Raw genomic sequence first — 14,549 nt, 5'->3', positions numbered from 1 at the left:
GATTAACACTTATGTTTTCAAAATGCAAATATATAAATGAATCATCAAGATGCTTCCTTGTTTGGATATTCTCAAACGATGCACCGAAAAAGGGCGAGTTTTGAACGCAATATGCCATTTTTCAGCAACATTTTTACCTTATTTCCAAAATGCAAACGTACGAACATGTAATTTGACACGATGCTTATGAACATAGAGGGTGCCCACTAAAATCCCTTCCCACCTTTTTAACATCTGAACGGCTGCTTCTATCCTCGTAAAAGTGGTGTTCAGGCGTAAAAGTGGTGTTGCGCTACTAAATATAACCACTTATGGTGCCACCTGAACCACTCAAAAACGGTTCGAGATACGAAGGAAAAGGTTATTAAAAAAGTTGTAGGACACCATCAATTGAGTACAAAAATACAATTGTTGAAGTTAATGCATAGAATAGAACGGCTAAAACGTGAATTTGGTTTTCCGTGATTTCAAGAAAAAATCCCAGATTCATGTTTCTGCGACGTCACAAAATCTGAACGATGGATAAATAATTATCTTCTGGGTAAAAAGTATCACAGAAATGTCAAATAAAAGCATATTGTTACAACTTGTTTTTTTTTTTTTTTTTGCTGTCATAGATGATTTTCTTACGTAACAGTGTAGGAAAACAAGGAAAAACAAATGATCATTTTAGCATTCTATTCTAAGCAATGATGTTCACAAGCTGTCTTTTTGAACTTAATCTATGATGACTATGAACTTAATCTATGACAACATCGTAAGTCACTTTTTTTCTCTATCTCAATCTGTTTTCGAAAACAAATTTAACTCCGCAAATTTTTTACCAGGTGATATCGTAGGTTGTTTTATTCAGTTGAACATAACCACTTTACTATAGCTAGACAGCAATTTCATAAATATATAGCAGCAGCAGTTCTAAAGTTAAGAAGGAAGGAAGGGACTTTCCCGGGCACCTTGTATATATATATATTTAAATAAAGTTGCAAGCTTATGAACGACAATAAACAAGTATATTCCCAAAATGCATTTAAATGTATACTTCAACAAGATGCTGCCACATTTGTGTTTTCTGTGGTAATGCATTTGATTCCAAGATGCCTGAAAGTCACCACAATGCACAAGTGGTTTTGTAGAAAATTTACCCTCACCCTAAGTTCCGCTGAAGCGACTATAGGATGTGTAGACGCGTCTGCTATCTTCCTAGAAATTCAGAACCCATCCGTTTGTCTTCCTCAATTCCATCATGCATTGAGGATGCTATTCTTTGTGAATCCACATCTTCTTCCTCCTCCGCCCTCTTTCCCAGAAACTCGGAACCCATTCGTTTTGGGTAATAATCATCATCTTCATCATTTCTTTTTCCCAGAAACTCCGAACCCATCCTTTTACCCAGAAACTCGGAACCCATTCGCTTTCCTAAGAACTCAGATCCCATTCTTTTACCTAAGAATTCAGATCCCATTCTTTTATCTTCATCTTGTTCTGGATCAAATCTTTTCCCCAAGAACTCAGAACCCATTCTTTTACCAAGGAACTCAGAGCCCATTCTTTTACCCAAAAATTCAGAACCCATCCTCTTTCCTGGAAACTCAGACCCCATTCTTTTGCCCAAGAACTCTGACCCCATCCTCTTGTCTTCTTCGGAATCTATGAATCTTTTCCCTAGAAATTCTGAACCCATCCTTTTGACTTTTCCTGTCGCTGACGATCTCTTCCCCAAAAATTCTGAACCTATTACGAACTCTGTTTTTCGAGCTCGTGGAGTAGCGATTCGGGCTCTTTTTAGGGAATTTTCTCGCAAGCGAAGACTTAAAGGTGGTGGAACCCTTAAACCTGTTCCTAAAGACACTAGTTGCATAATGTGACGTAATGTGTTCTCAGAGAGGGTGGAGGGGGAATCACGGGATACACCTAGAAGAAAACCTGAAACAAAAGCAAGTAAAGAGTAATGTTTGGATACATTTCAACAAATAGATTTTTTTTTTTCAGAAATGAACAAAGGATATTCAGGATTAAACCTTTGATATATTAGTCAATAACTCGTGCTGAATAAAGTATTTAACAATGGTTGTAATAAAAAGAAGAAGAAAATGTTATGGTCAGTTTAACATTCCGAAACTGCCATTCAATGTAAGCAAAACAAAACAAAACAAAATACAAGCAGTGTTAACTTTGCAATTTGTAATTTGATAAAATTACTTAAACCAACACAATTAAATCGTTTAGTTTTTTTTTAATTTAAGCATTTCATCTGAGGAAGCACTGAAAATTTTCTGTCGCATCCAACTGGTGACTGAAGATATCAAATTCTAAGTTCACTTATCCAATTCCTTAAGCTACAAGCACCAACTTCACTCTTCTAATTCTTTAAGTTTCTTGGACATATCGAAGTCTCTGATTTTGTTTAAAAAACGGTATTACTAAAAAATTGATAAGTTACAAAAACCTTCATAGTAAGAAACAAAGACACATCAAAAATCAACATCGAAATCCCTCAATGAAACTGCACTTTTTGTGCGTTTTAAGACATCGCCCGACTTAGGTTTTCTATGTATTTCATTGGTAAAAAATCATCGTTACGTTTCTCCGGCATTCAAGTTTTTAATTGACTTTGTATATTATTTTATGGGTTAGGTTATTTTGTTCTGCGAGATTTTGACAACAAACCATTATGTTTTCATTAACATTTCGAAATGAAAAGTTTCTGGTAGAGCAAAACTAAATTGTTTAGATACTGTTCTCTTGCATTCGATCCTAAACTATACTTTTAATTCACTAACTCCAGAAATAAAACCCGAGTGAAAAAGAAACGGTCCTACTGTTACAATAGGGAACATTACATTAGGACATTAAGGACAGCAAACTATTATTCATGTATTTAACTCTTAGTTTTTTTACTGCTTATTATTTGGCACTCACGTTTAAACTAATTCAGAAATATATTTATTATTATGAAATTGTGTAGTTAACATCCATGTGCGAATCCTCTACTTTTTAGGTAACATGTCAAAAACAGTAAAATTTCTCGTGACTTTCAAGTGTATCGACCATTAACGTTTAAAAATTTGGATTTTTACTTGTTTGTTTTCCGCTGGAGGGATCTGATATGCTTAGTTCTGGATTTACCATGTCGCAAATATCTCAATCGCGAGGGGCATCTACTACAAAGGTGCTCAAAGACTATCATGATACCATTGCTTCGTTTTAAAATAAGGATACCCAAAACCTGTGAAGCCATCAACAAGTATGTTTGGTACAGTAAACTAGAGTTCAGTATAATAAGTGTTCGTGTCGGCTCAACAGGTAAATATACTTACAAATAAAAAATTGAAAAACATTTGAGAAGTTTTAAATTCTCCAAATATGATAAAATCTAAGCATAAAAAGTGCAAGTTTTGAGTTTAAATATTCTGTTTTCTCAGGGTTTGAAAGTTTTTGCTCATTCCCTCCCCCCTGATTTCTTAAAATATTCATGCGAAATCTGCAAGGAATGGCATCAATTTGCCATAAATCAAAAGCGTAATACTCTATGTTTTCTCAAGGAAAAAAATATAGCAATGTATAAAAACACATTGTTTACGTTTCTACTTATTTTTTTTTTACTCAAGTTATCAAAAAAGCACGAAATCCTCGGGGCTAAAATGTCTTTGATGTGTAGAAAGGTCTTTACCAATACTGGGTTTTCTGATTTGCATGTTAACTACATTAGGCATCTGGTAGAAACACTGCTAGATTTGAGAAGTCGTCGTGTTATTCTATTCCAGAAAGAATTGCAAGAAAATTTTGGAATATTTTGCATTAGAATCTCGTGAAGTTTTTTTTCCCATCTCTCTCTCTCTCTTTCACTTTCTCTCTAAAAAAAATCTGCAATTTCTTTCTTTTCTCTCCTTACCGTATGGGATTTTCAAAAACGTTACTCTCCAATATTTTTTGTTCTACTTAGTTTAAAATTCCTAACATAAAGAAATTAAAGAAATATATTTTTTAAAGAGAGCTTAAGCTTTTTATGGATGTAAGTATAGAGAGATTACAAAAATTGTTGACATTTTTTGAAAGTAACAAAGCTAAAAGATTTAAATATTTAGTCTCTCATAATGCTTGTATTCCGACAGTGGAAATTTAAATATATTGCATTTTAGCTGTATCACACTTCAGATAATACATTTTAAACAGTTTCATATTCTAAAGGGAATAGTTTGTGTATCATAAAACTAACTCAAATGTTTTCTTACTGGTTATTCGCAAAATGTGCTTGATATTTGCTAAATGCATGCATGATATCAAATTAACTTGACTGTTTACTAAGTTCCATTTGATTTCCGTGCATTTTTTTCATAAACTTAAATACATATTTTGAAACTTATTCCATAAAAAGTATCTATATCTCGTTCATATATTACTTTTGTTCAAAAAGATAAAATATCTTCCATTTATAAAGATTCACTAATGTTTGTTTCCTGTGTTTACTGAGTTGGATAAAGTGTTTATACGACAAATATTTTAGAAATATTTTATACTTTCTTACAAATATTATGCGCCAAATTTGTAATGAGAAAATCAATCGAGATTTCCTTGAAATTTTAAAGAGAAATACTTGAAAGCATTTTAAACAAATTTTATACTTATAAACAGCTTCTTGAAATCAGCTTTGACGTACAGATGAAAGAAAATAGGTTGCAGATTTTTCTATATATATATATATATTACACTCATATTTGTGAAAATTGCAACTACATGAAGGACTCATTGGAAAGGAATAAAATTTATTGCACATACGAGGAGTACTCATAGTGCTACAAATAAACGATCAAAATTACACATCAGTGAAAGGAAAATAACAGGCGTAAATTAATATCGAATGCAGCTACCTCGCGAAAGTGTGAGAGCCTGTACACGCTTTGGCGTCGAATCATAGGGGTGCTGGAAAATACGATTGGGAAAAGCATCCTATATAGCTTCAATCTAAATCCAAAGTTCATCCGTACCCGCTGCAGAACGAGACACATGGACGAGTCTCTGACGAACACAATCCCAGACATGCTCGATGAGCGTCTTATCCGGAGAACGGGCAGGCTAAGATTGTAGCGTAACCTGTCGTGCGCAGAAGAACACTTGTACGTTACGTGCAACATGTGGACGTGAATTGTCCGGCTGAGACATTGCACCATGAATGTTCTGAAGTAAGGGTACTACCTTCGGCGTCACAGCGTCCCTGAAGACGCACTCGCTATTGAGGGTACACGTAATTCAGAGTAGATGGGACTGCCGTTGATATTCAATAGCGTTTCAGACCATGACGCCTGGCGTTATGTTGGTATAACGTCGGATTACAGACTTTGAGATGTGACGTTTCCATGTATGTCTGACGCGTACACGACCATCGTTATAGCGCAGATTAAGTCTGGACTCATCCGAGAAGACGATCTGCTGCTAGTCCGCAAGCCATTGGGCACGTTGGTGGGTTCATTGAAGCCGGACACAACGATGGTTGAGAATGAAGAAAATCCTTTATAAGGAAATCCTTGTATGCACGCCCTTGCGCAACAGACGTCGACGAACCGTGGATGCAGCAAATGTGACACCTGTAACCATACTCCAACGCCGCGATAGCGTATTAGAGGACACTATACGATTCATCACAGCTAAGCGAATGAGATGTCGATAATCCATCTTTCGTCGTTCAGTTGTGTGGTCTGGTGCGAGCCCTTCGGCGAATTGCATCCTCCTCTGTCCATCTTTCACAAATACACATCACAGTTGAGGCATTACTCCCCGTGCAGGCAATGATCTCGCTGTACCTAAAATCACCTTCACGCATGCCGATCATGAACTCCATTCGAACTCCGTTACTCGTTCGTATGACGCTCTGCGTTTTGCACGAGGCATATTGAGTACATTTACCATCGGCAGAAGATCCTACACTGATGACTAAAAACCAGTACAGCCATTGATGTACAGCGTCTACGCCGCAGTTTATAGGGCGTTTTTCGGTCCACGCATGCTCGACGTCTCTGTAATTCTAATATTTTGCATATCTTATCCTGCTATACGTTTCCTGTTAATTTCAAGTCATTTGCATAATTTCTTCTTGGTGTTGCAATTTTCAAATATGAGTGTATTTTCCATAAGCGAAGAAAAATAGCAAAACGATGGCAAATGTTTCAAAGCTGTTAAATTCAAAAGCTAATATTTAAAATAATCTGATCAAGCCCTTATGCAGCAGTGAAACTCAAACAGAATTAGAAAAAAAATGTTTTGCTTGAAGTCGAAGTTATTATTTTTTTAAACAAACGAAGAGACAGATCGTTTCAAAAGCCATTCTGCCATTTTTAACGTTTCTTGTTTGCACCAATTCGTGTTGCTCTCCCGCTTTTTTAAACTATATTGTGCGAAAAGTAACCTCATTATAATCGCTCATAATTATTACTGTCACACAACAAACTTCCGTTGTATGCATTGCACTCAACTCATCTGCAGAAACAATCATAAATTTCAAGAGAAAAAGTTTTAGTAAACTGAAGAAATCGTTTTCGAAAATTAATAATATTCAATTAATTAGAAAGGAGAGATTCTGTGAAAATTTTTCAAGCTTTATCGCTTTTTACTTCCGTACATTAACAAATGATAGTTAAGAGAAATCCGCACTGCTTATCTCATGGGGTAATTCAGACGAAATCGTAATGCAAAAATACTTAATTTCCCTCAGATGATAGCCGTTTCGTTTACAGAAGTCTGGAAAAGTAAGCCGAGACAAAAGATGGAACAAAAATGTTTTATCTTGTGCTATTTACGAGTCAGAAATGTAGTAATTGACTTTTTGATGAATGCTCTGCTTCTTTTGTTTAAATGCAAATTGATATTTTTTTAATCGTTGGTGCGAAAGATTTCAACAAAATCAGACTGAGTTAAATTTTTTTTTGAATACAAATCGACTTTCTTCCAGCTCCATTGGATTAGAATGGCTCCATGAAAGAGAATATTATATTAGAAGAAATAATGGGGGGGGGGCTTAATGAAGTGCCTAATGATATAATTAATGCTTAAATATTATTTAAAAAATTGTATTAATAGTTTCATAATTACACACGATTAAAAATATGTAAGGTTACCAGTATTAATGGGTGCAACGTTACACGAATTTTGATGTGTGTAGTATCAGTTTTTTTCAAAAACTCAAATTGTTGAAGGAACCTTGCACTATGGCTTCAGTAGAAATCAAAACGCATGCGTAAAGATCATAATTGATTCAGAGCAAGTGAACGCTTATTAGCGAAACGAAAACTGGCTTTTCGTAGACGAGCGGTAAAAGCTATTACTCTGCAATCCGTCTGTGAGAATTGCGTATTACAGGTTCGGATACCACTCAAGTTATTTCCTCTCTTTGTGCAACAGAAATGTCTTGTTTGAATGTTTTAATTAATGATTAATTAGTGTGTATTGATTGTGAAAAAGCATGAACACTATAAATCTTTACTAATAATAAAGCTGAATGTCTGGATCTCTGTCTGTCTGGATGTCTGTGACGCGCATAGCTCCTAGACCGTTCGGCCGATTTTCATGACATTTGGCACAAAGTTAATAGTTGGCATGAAAGTGTGCACTTCGAAGCGATTTTTCAAAAATTCTATTTTGTTCTTTTCTATTCCAATTTTAAGAAAAATTTTCCGAGCAAATTATCACAACGTGGAATAGTAGATTACGAAATTATCATAACGTGGAACCGTAACATGGGCGAGCCATTTAACATGGCAAATTGTCGAGAAATTCATCATCCATTACTTGTAAATATACAGGCGAAACAAATGACCTTTTAATTTTCTACTACGGACAAAGCCGTGCGGTAGTTAAGATGTTTTTTTTGATGATGTCACTAGTATTGAATAAATGTATATTTAAAAGCAAGAGCTGTAAATGATTTTTTTATAGTTATTACGAAAATTCAAGCATTGTAACCACCTAATTTATTTTTGTACTTTCAATTTGAAACGTGAAGAAAGAAACTATGACTTGATTATCTTTACTAATAATAAAGCTCAAAGTCTGTCCGTAGGATGTCTGGATCTCTGTGACGCGCATAGCGCCTCGACCGTTCAGCCTATTTTCGTGAAATTTGGCACAAAGTCAGTTTGTAGCACGGGGGTATGCGACCTTGAAGCGATTTTTCAAAAATTCGATTTCATTCTTTTTCTATTTCAATTTTACGAACATTTTCCGGAGAGAAATTATCATAAGATGGACGAGTAAATTAGGGAATTATCATGACGTGGAATGGGAGAGCAAATGAGCATAGCCAATTGGCGAGAAATTAGTCATCCATTATTTGTAAATATACAGACGAACCGAATGACCTTTTAATTTCCAACTACGGGCAAAGCCGTGCGGGTACCACTAGTTTAATACATATCTGGATAATTCAAACCATCGAATTGGATCGAACTTGAAGCATTAGTCTACCCACAATTAAAAATGAGTACTCGTTCAAGAAAGTCAAATGAAAGCTTAATTTTTGCTAATGTGTAACCTTTCAAGCAATTTATCTCTAAGCATACAGAAAACTCTGTAACCTTACGCAGAAATGAGTGAGGCGTTGCATTATAGTTGCATTTCTATGGTGTAACCTTTCCACAAGCGTTGTGTAACTTTACACAATTTATATCAGTTAAGATACCCCAGAGCAGAGGAGGCAGCTAAGCTGCCACGGAGTTTATGGAGTAAGGGTACATTTTTTTTTTTTGCAGTTTATGTGAATCTCTGAATTTTTTTTTTAATTTTGATTTTTAAATATGGAGTCCGTAAACTTCTTCAAAAAAGAATCTAAAATTATACCTACAAAGAGTTAATGAGAAGCGTAACGTAAGTTGCAATTTTTATTTAAATATCAGAAAGAAAGTGGCTGTAATAAAAAATCAAATTCAACTTAATAACTAAAAATATAAGCTATAAGTTTTAAACAAAATTCAAATCCACACACAAAAAAAGATTATAATGATTAGTTTACTAGAAAAAACAATTGTGACATTTGTAACGTTTTAAACAATGCTAAATCGGAGAAAAGAAGACTAGGGGGGAGGGAGGTCGAAAATAGGTCTTTTCATAAACTTAAAAATTGTTTTATGTTAGTTCCAACAGCTAAAACATGGCTTTTAAGTAAGTTCTAGGAGCTAAAACATTATTTTAAGTTTGTTCTATTTCCATTAATCTGCAAAATTATCAGGAAAAGTCATAATTAAAGTCCTACGTATACCAGTCAAAATACAAGTGTAAAATATTATGAAAAGTTAATTTCTAGCTATCCATATCATCTCATGTTTAGAGACCTTGCTTATTAACTTTAAATAACTTTTTCACTGTGGCATACTGTTTAGTTAAGAAAATAATTCGAGTATACACTTGAAAGATAATAAATAGGAAAATAGGAAAAAAAACCTAGCACAAATTAATAAAAAAGAATTTTGATTTATATCTTTCGTAAAATAATAAAAGCAATTACATGACTTTAAAAACATTTCTATTTGAATTTCATTGTTTGGCAAACCAATTTATCAAAAATTCTGAATTGGTTTGTGCGTTTTTCGTTTTAAATTTCAGACAGAAGTTTCCCAAAACGATCATAATTATCAAAACAGTAATACGTTTTAGAACATCTTGATTTTTTAAATCTCTATTTAAAATCATAGAAATTTTATTTAATTGTGAATGCTGAAGCGTTCGTGCGAAAAATAATGCCGTGTTTCATTTGCATGCTTTTAAACGCAGTAGCCATTTTTATCATTTGCAAAGGTATGAACACCTTTAGTTTCTGTTTTCTTTTGACAGTCGCGTAAAATTATTACAATCATTCTAATTCAAAACTTTGCAAAGGAAAACAGAACATTAATCTTCATAGCTGTTTCTTTTCAATCACATAAATTATTTATTTTTGAAAGAAAAAAAAGCATGTTTGCTTCATTAAAATGGAAAAGTAAAATTTGCGTGCTCATTATACGCGTTCAGTGTAGGATCAAAGCGAAGATTTTTGCGAAAAACTTTGATATTTCTTATTAAGTTTTGAATGAATTCCAATGAGCGAAGAGCCTCGCCGCCCCTTTGGATTGCGTGTTAGAGATAATATTGAATAGAAATAAATCAAAATATTTGTTTAATTTGAATTTTAGATTGCAAGCTTTGAAATGCATAAGTTATTTAAAAAGTGTCGATAGTTTCTTACGTGTTTTCAGCACAAATAGCTCTCTGAGCAAACAGTGGAGATAAGTTTGATAATTTTGACATATTTCTCCCACTCAGAGCAATTATTATAAAGCGTAATATTGATTGAAGAATTGATTACTACATCAGGAATATAATCTATAAATTGAAATAAATTTGGTAGCTCAATATTATATGAAAACATCAATAAAACAATCACTCACGAAATAAATATTTCTGATGAATTTTGTAAGGAACGTATCTATTGCAGACATACCAATAGATTACTTTTCAATAAATACTTTGCTTTTAGATACTCCCCCGTGCCAAATTAATGACCACATTTGAATGCTTTTGTACTAATTATTGATACCGATGATTCTATGAACGAAGATAATTTTTATTGAACATTGTTTAGAGATTTCAATGTGTACAATGCAATTAATTACCAATATTTAATAATACACGCCCCATTTTGTATGGACTATTGTAGCGGTGGCCAGTGGCCAACAGGCGAGCATTTCATTGAAAATTTCTACCGAAGAATCAAATCACAGACGCCAAAATGATTACGTTGTGTTTTTTTACTTGTTTAAACTCTTATCTAATAATCCCTAAGACAACGAACTTGTTATCTTGTCCTTGCTGTTATCCGTCTCGTTCAGCGCGCTTGCGGGATATCTTTGTTCAACCTCGAAGTGAATTTACATGTGGCATGGGCACTGTTTGAGCTCTTCTATTGAGTCTCTAATAAGAGTTTAATTTTGTATAAATATTTTTTCTTTTTTTTATCTTTTCTTCCAAATCGAATACTTTCAAAAAAGTGACAGAATCAATAATGCCTGACTTTTTTAAAAAATGGTTTGTTTTGACGATCAATGTTTTTTTTTAAAATTTTTTTTAAAGAATCTGTAGCTAGTGGCTAAAATTTAGTATAGAGCTTTTCCCACCACTATACGTGAATACGTGAAAAAAGTTTGCTTCCTGAAGAATTCACGATTAATTAACTACAGGTTAATGTTGTACAGGTTGTTGTTTGAGCAGTCCCTGAAAAATGGGCCGTGACTTAAGAATGTGCAAGCCATGGATTTATAAACAAAAAATATTGTATGGTTCCTGAGATAAAGAACTTTAAGGATTTTGTCGATATCTGCAAGTGAGAAATGATACCGGGCCGCCATCTTTGGCGTCCTGTATCTTAGCTAGTGTTTCCAATCCCGCACCAAATTCAGTCCCGCGGGATTTCGGGACTCGAACGAGCCAATAACGTGAGATCGACTTTATTATTTTAAAAGTTAAGTTTTAGTTTCAAGTGGAAAAGTTGTGCTTTTTAGAAAAGCATTCTTTTGTTACTTAAATTAGTAGTTTTCTCGAATTTTATACACCATTTGCAGAGAACTGCAAGTCACATACCAATTATCAACTAACGTTTGATCCGCTAAAGGGTGTCCTTCTCTTCGTATGGGATGAAAAGAGGTTTTTGAGCAAAAATAATGCACTTGATGAAAACGCAAACTTTGGCTCCATTGCAGTTGTTTTTACAGAGTTTAAATAACTGTGGACATTCAGTAAAAGATCCCCATAAGTTTCACGACGTTCTGAAATAGATTTTTCTTTTCTTATGCTAGTCATGCTTAGGGTTTTCTCAATAACTGCAAATTTCTAACATAAACTATGTCTCTTTGATTTGCGTATTGATGTATCCAATTAAACTTGCATTGAGAAGACCCCTCCTTGTTACTGGATAAACACTGTTTATTGTATCAGTGCATTAGATTTATTACATCAGGGAGATAACGCTGATTGGTTACACCAAGTTGCAATATCAGTAACAGTTTTTGGATAATTTCGCTAATTTACCTTTCACTCAAAAGCGACATTCATAAACTTCAGCCACTTAACGTACCATAAGTCATATTGTGTTTCATTCAAGTTTCGGTCGTCTCTTTTAGAGTCTTGCAGAATATTGCTCAGTAGTCAGCTAATTAATCCAGCATAATTTTTAAAATACCATTCACATTTATAAAATGAGCTTCACTGTGACAAAGACGTCAGCAGGCTATCGTTGGGGAGCATAAATAATGTTAGGTTTTTCATAGTATAGCTTCTTCGGAGAAAAATATTGTGCACTTTTAGTTGTTAAAGGTTGTGAGTGTGTTCCATAAGCTTACTGAAGCGTTCCAACATCGTATTCAGGCTACTCCAGCGACTTTTGCAAAGTGTAATGCACTTTCTCATTTTTTTCTAAAGAGCAGTTTTCTGGGTTAAAATTTTAGTGGTGGTTTTTGAAAATGTTTATATTTTTTACGCAATTTCTGCATTGTTAACGTATGAAAACAAAAACCTCCAAATGAGATTATCAATTCAGTCTCAGAAAAATACTTAAATGGTAAATCCGCCGTTCATGATATGAGACACGACGTATTTTTCGCTCTTTTTGCACAAATACGAAGGGGTGGTTCAAACTTCCGATGATGCTTTTGAAAATATTCGTTTGCTGAGCGGCAAAAATTGAAAATCGTTTGCATGGAAAATCTGTCCGGGATTGTAAATTTGGCAGGATTTTGCTTTAAACTCCACGAGATTAATCCCACAAAATATCGTGCGGGATCCCGAGGAGTTCAGGATCGGGATTTTGGGATTGGAAACCCTAATCTTGGCCTAGGAATTTTCTTTTTTGGCAAAATCAAAATATACCCCAATCTTACATTTTCATGCGTTTTAACATACATTACATTCAAGAAAGACTATCAAGGCAACGCCCTGGCTGAATTGACGTGGATTCTACATTAAATAAAATCATAAAATCATCAGTTTCAATATTTAGTACAAAAGGTCTCAAATTTAGAAACTAATTTGGGATACAAATGAGGCAGTGAGAATCAAAGGGATGTAAGAGCCAAAATCAAAATTTGAAGATATCCAATACACATGTTAGGTGCACCTCTCTTTTGTTTTGGGGTAAGAGATAGTACTAGTAACCCTAATAGGTGCTGTTATTTAGCATGACTTTTTAAAAAAAAAATTAAATGGAAGTCTAGCTAAGACCATATTTTAAAACACCTTTCACATAAAACCTAAAAATTTCTACTTACATCCCTTTGCTTCTCGCTGTCTCAAATGCCGGCTTGTATGTACTAACTAATTAGAGAAGAAGAGTAGTCTAAATGTTGAAAAATTTGCCAAATTAACTATTGTTTTTTTTTTTTTTTTTTTCAAAAAAGGGAACATATTTGCATGAGCCTTATTTCAATTTTAAAGCGATAATTTTGAGAATCGAAATATAAACGTCGATTTATCGGCATAATATTTTATTTTACTTTTCTACGGATAAGTATTTACTACTTATTTCTTGTCCTCAATGGAGTTTGAAAATAATTTTGAATAGTTTTGATGAAGAAAGTGTACTGGTTATGATTAGAAATTATGTATTATTTATGTATTAAAATTGATGTCACGTGCAAGATAATTATTAAAACTACAAGCATATGATAATTTTTATCGAATAGAAATTCTGAATTGTGGGTTTCTAAATGTTCTCTTAATTTGCAAAAAAAAAGATTCGCAAAAATGTCATTAAACCAAATTTCCACTGCGATGTTTTTTTTTCTGCTGTTCTCGCTCACAGATGATAAATAGCCACAAAACAATATACTTAACTAAATAATGTCCCAGAAAACTCTCAAATTATTTAAGTTATTTTTCAACAGAAAAAAACATAAGTAAAAGTGACTCTAATAATGATATAATAGAAGTTTTACAAAGAGAGCTAAAAAAACTGTTTTCTCTTTGGAAAAACGATCTCACTAATGAAAGAGACAAAAAAAAAAAAAAAAACACTTTCACGGTTGGTTATTGCATGCTCAATTAAACTCATGCATTAATCTTGAAAGAGAGCTTAAATGTTCGCCGAATAAATAAAATTGTGTAATCATTTGTTTATTTCGATTTTTTTTGTCCGCAATTAAACCACTTTTTTTGTATAAACAAAGAAATATGTGTTTGTCTTTTTAATGCCGTTGTTTTTCTCCTACGGGAAGAATTATGATTTCTCCTTAATTTAGAAATAAATACTGATGATGTGATATTTTAAGCTTAGATCAGCTGTTCATATTTGTGCTTAACTCCAGTTTTTTTTTTTTTTCTGTAAATGATTTACTTAAGAAGCTTTTTTTTATAGAAACTATTAACACCGTCACACCAACAAACAGCTTTTTATTATTAATTTGTTTTTAATTTAAGTAATATGAGAACTGGAATTGCTTTGCATACTCTGTTTAAGGGTACTTTAAAAAAAAAAACTTTGAAAATTTTGAAAATTATTCACCTTATGATTGTATTAGGTATTTACCAGCGAATCTACT

General features: G+C 33.5%; 1 protein-coding gene across 1 annotated transcript in view; it reads right to left on the bottom strand.

Annotated features, from left to right (window-relative positions):
- Window positions 1-14,549, bottom strand: part of LOC129227657 (protein PRQFV-amide-like) — an 86,549-nt gene that overhangs the window by 8,720 nt on the left and 63,280 nt on the right. Inside the window, exon 3 of the mRNA XM_054862248.1 lies at window positions 1,149-1,923. Coding sequence (XP_054718223.1) covers window positions 1,193-1,923 — 731 coding nt within the window. The 3' untranslated portion in view covers window positions 1,149-1,192. The remainder of the gene's footprint in view (window positions 1-1,148; window positions 1,924-14,549) is intronic.

The sequence above is a fragment of the Uloborus diversus genome, chromosome 8 (assembly GCF_026930045.1).
Source record: "Uloborus diversus isolate 005 chromosome 8, Udiv.v.3.1, whole genome shotgun sequence".
Taxonomy (NCBI): Eukaryota; Metazoa; Arthropoda; class Arachnida; order Araneae; family Uloboridae; genus Uloborus; species Uloborus diversus.
The sequence above is the reverse complement of the archived record's forward strand: the minus strand, read 5'-3'. Positions and strand labels throughout refer to the sequence as shown.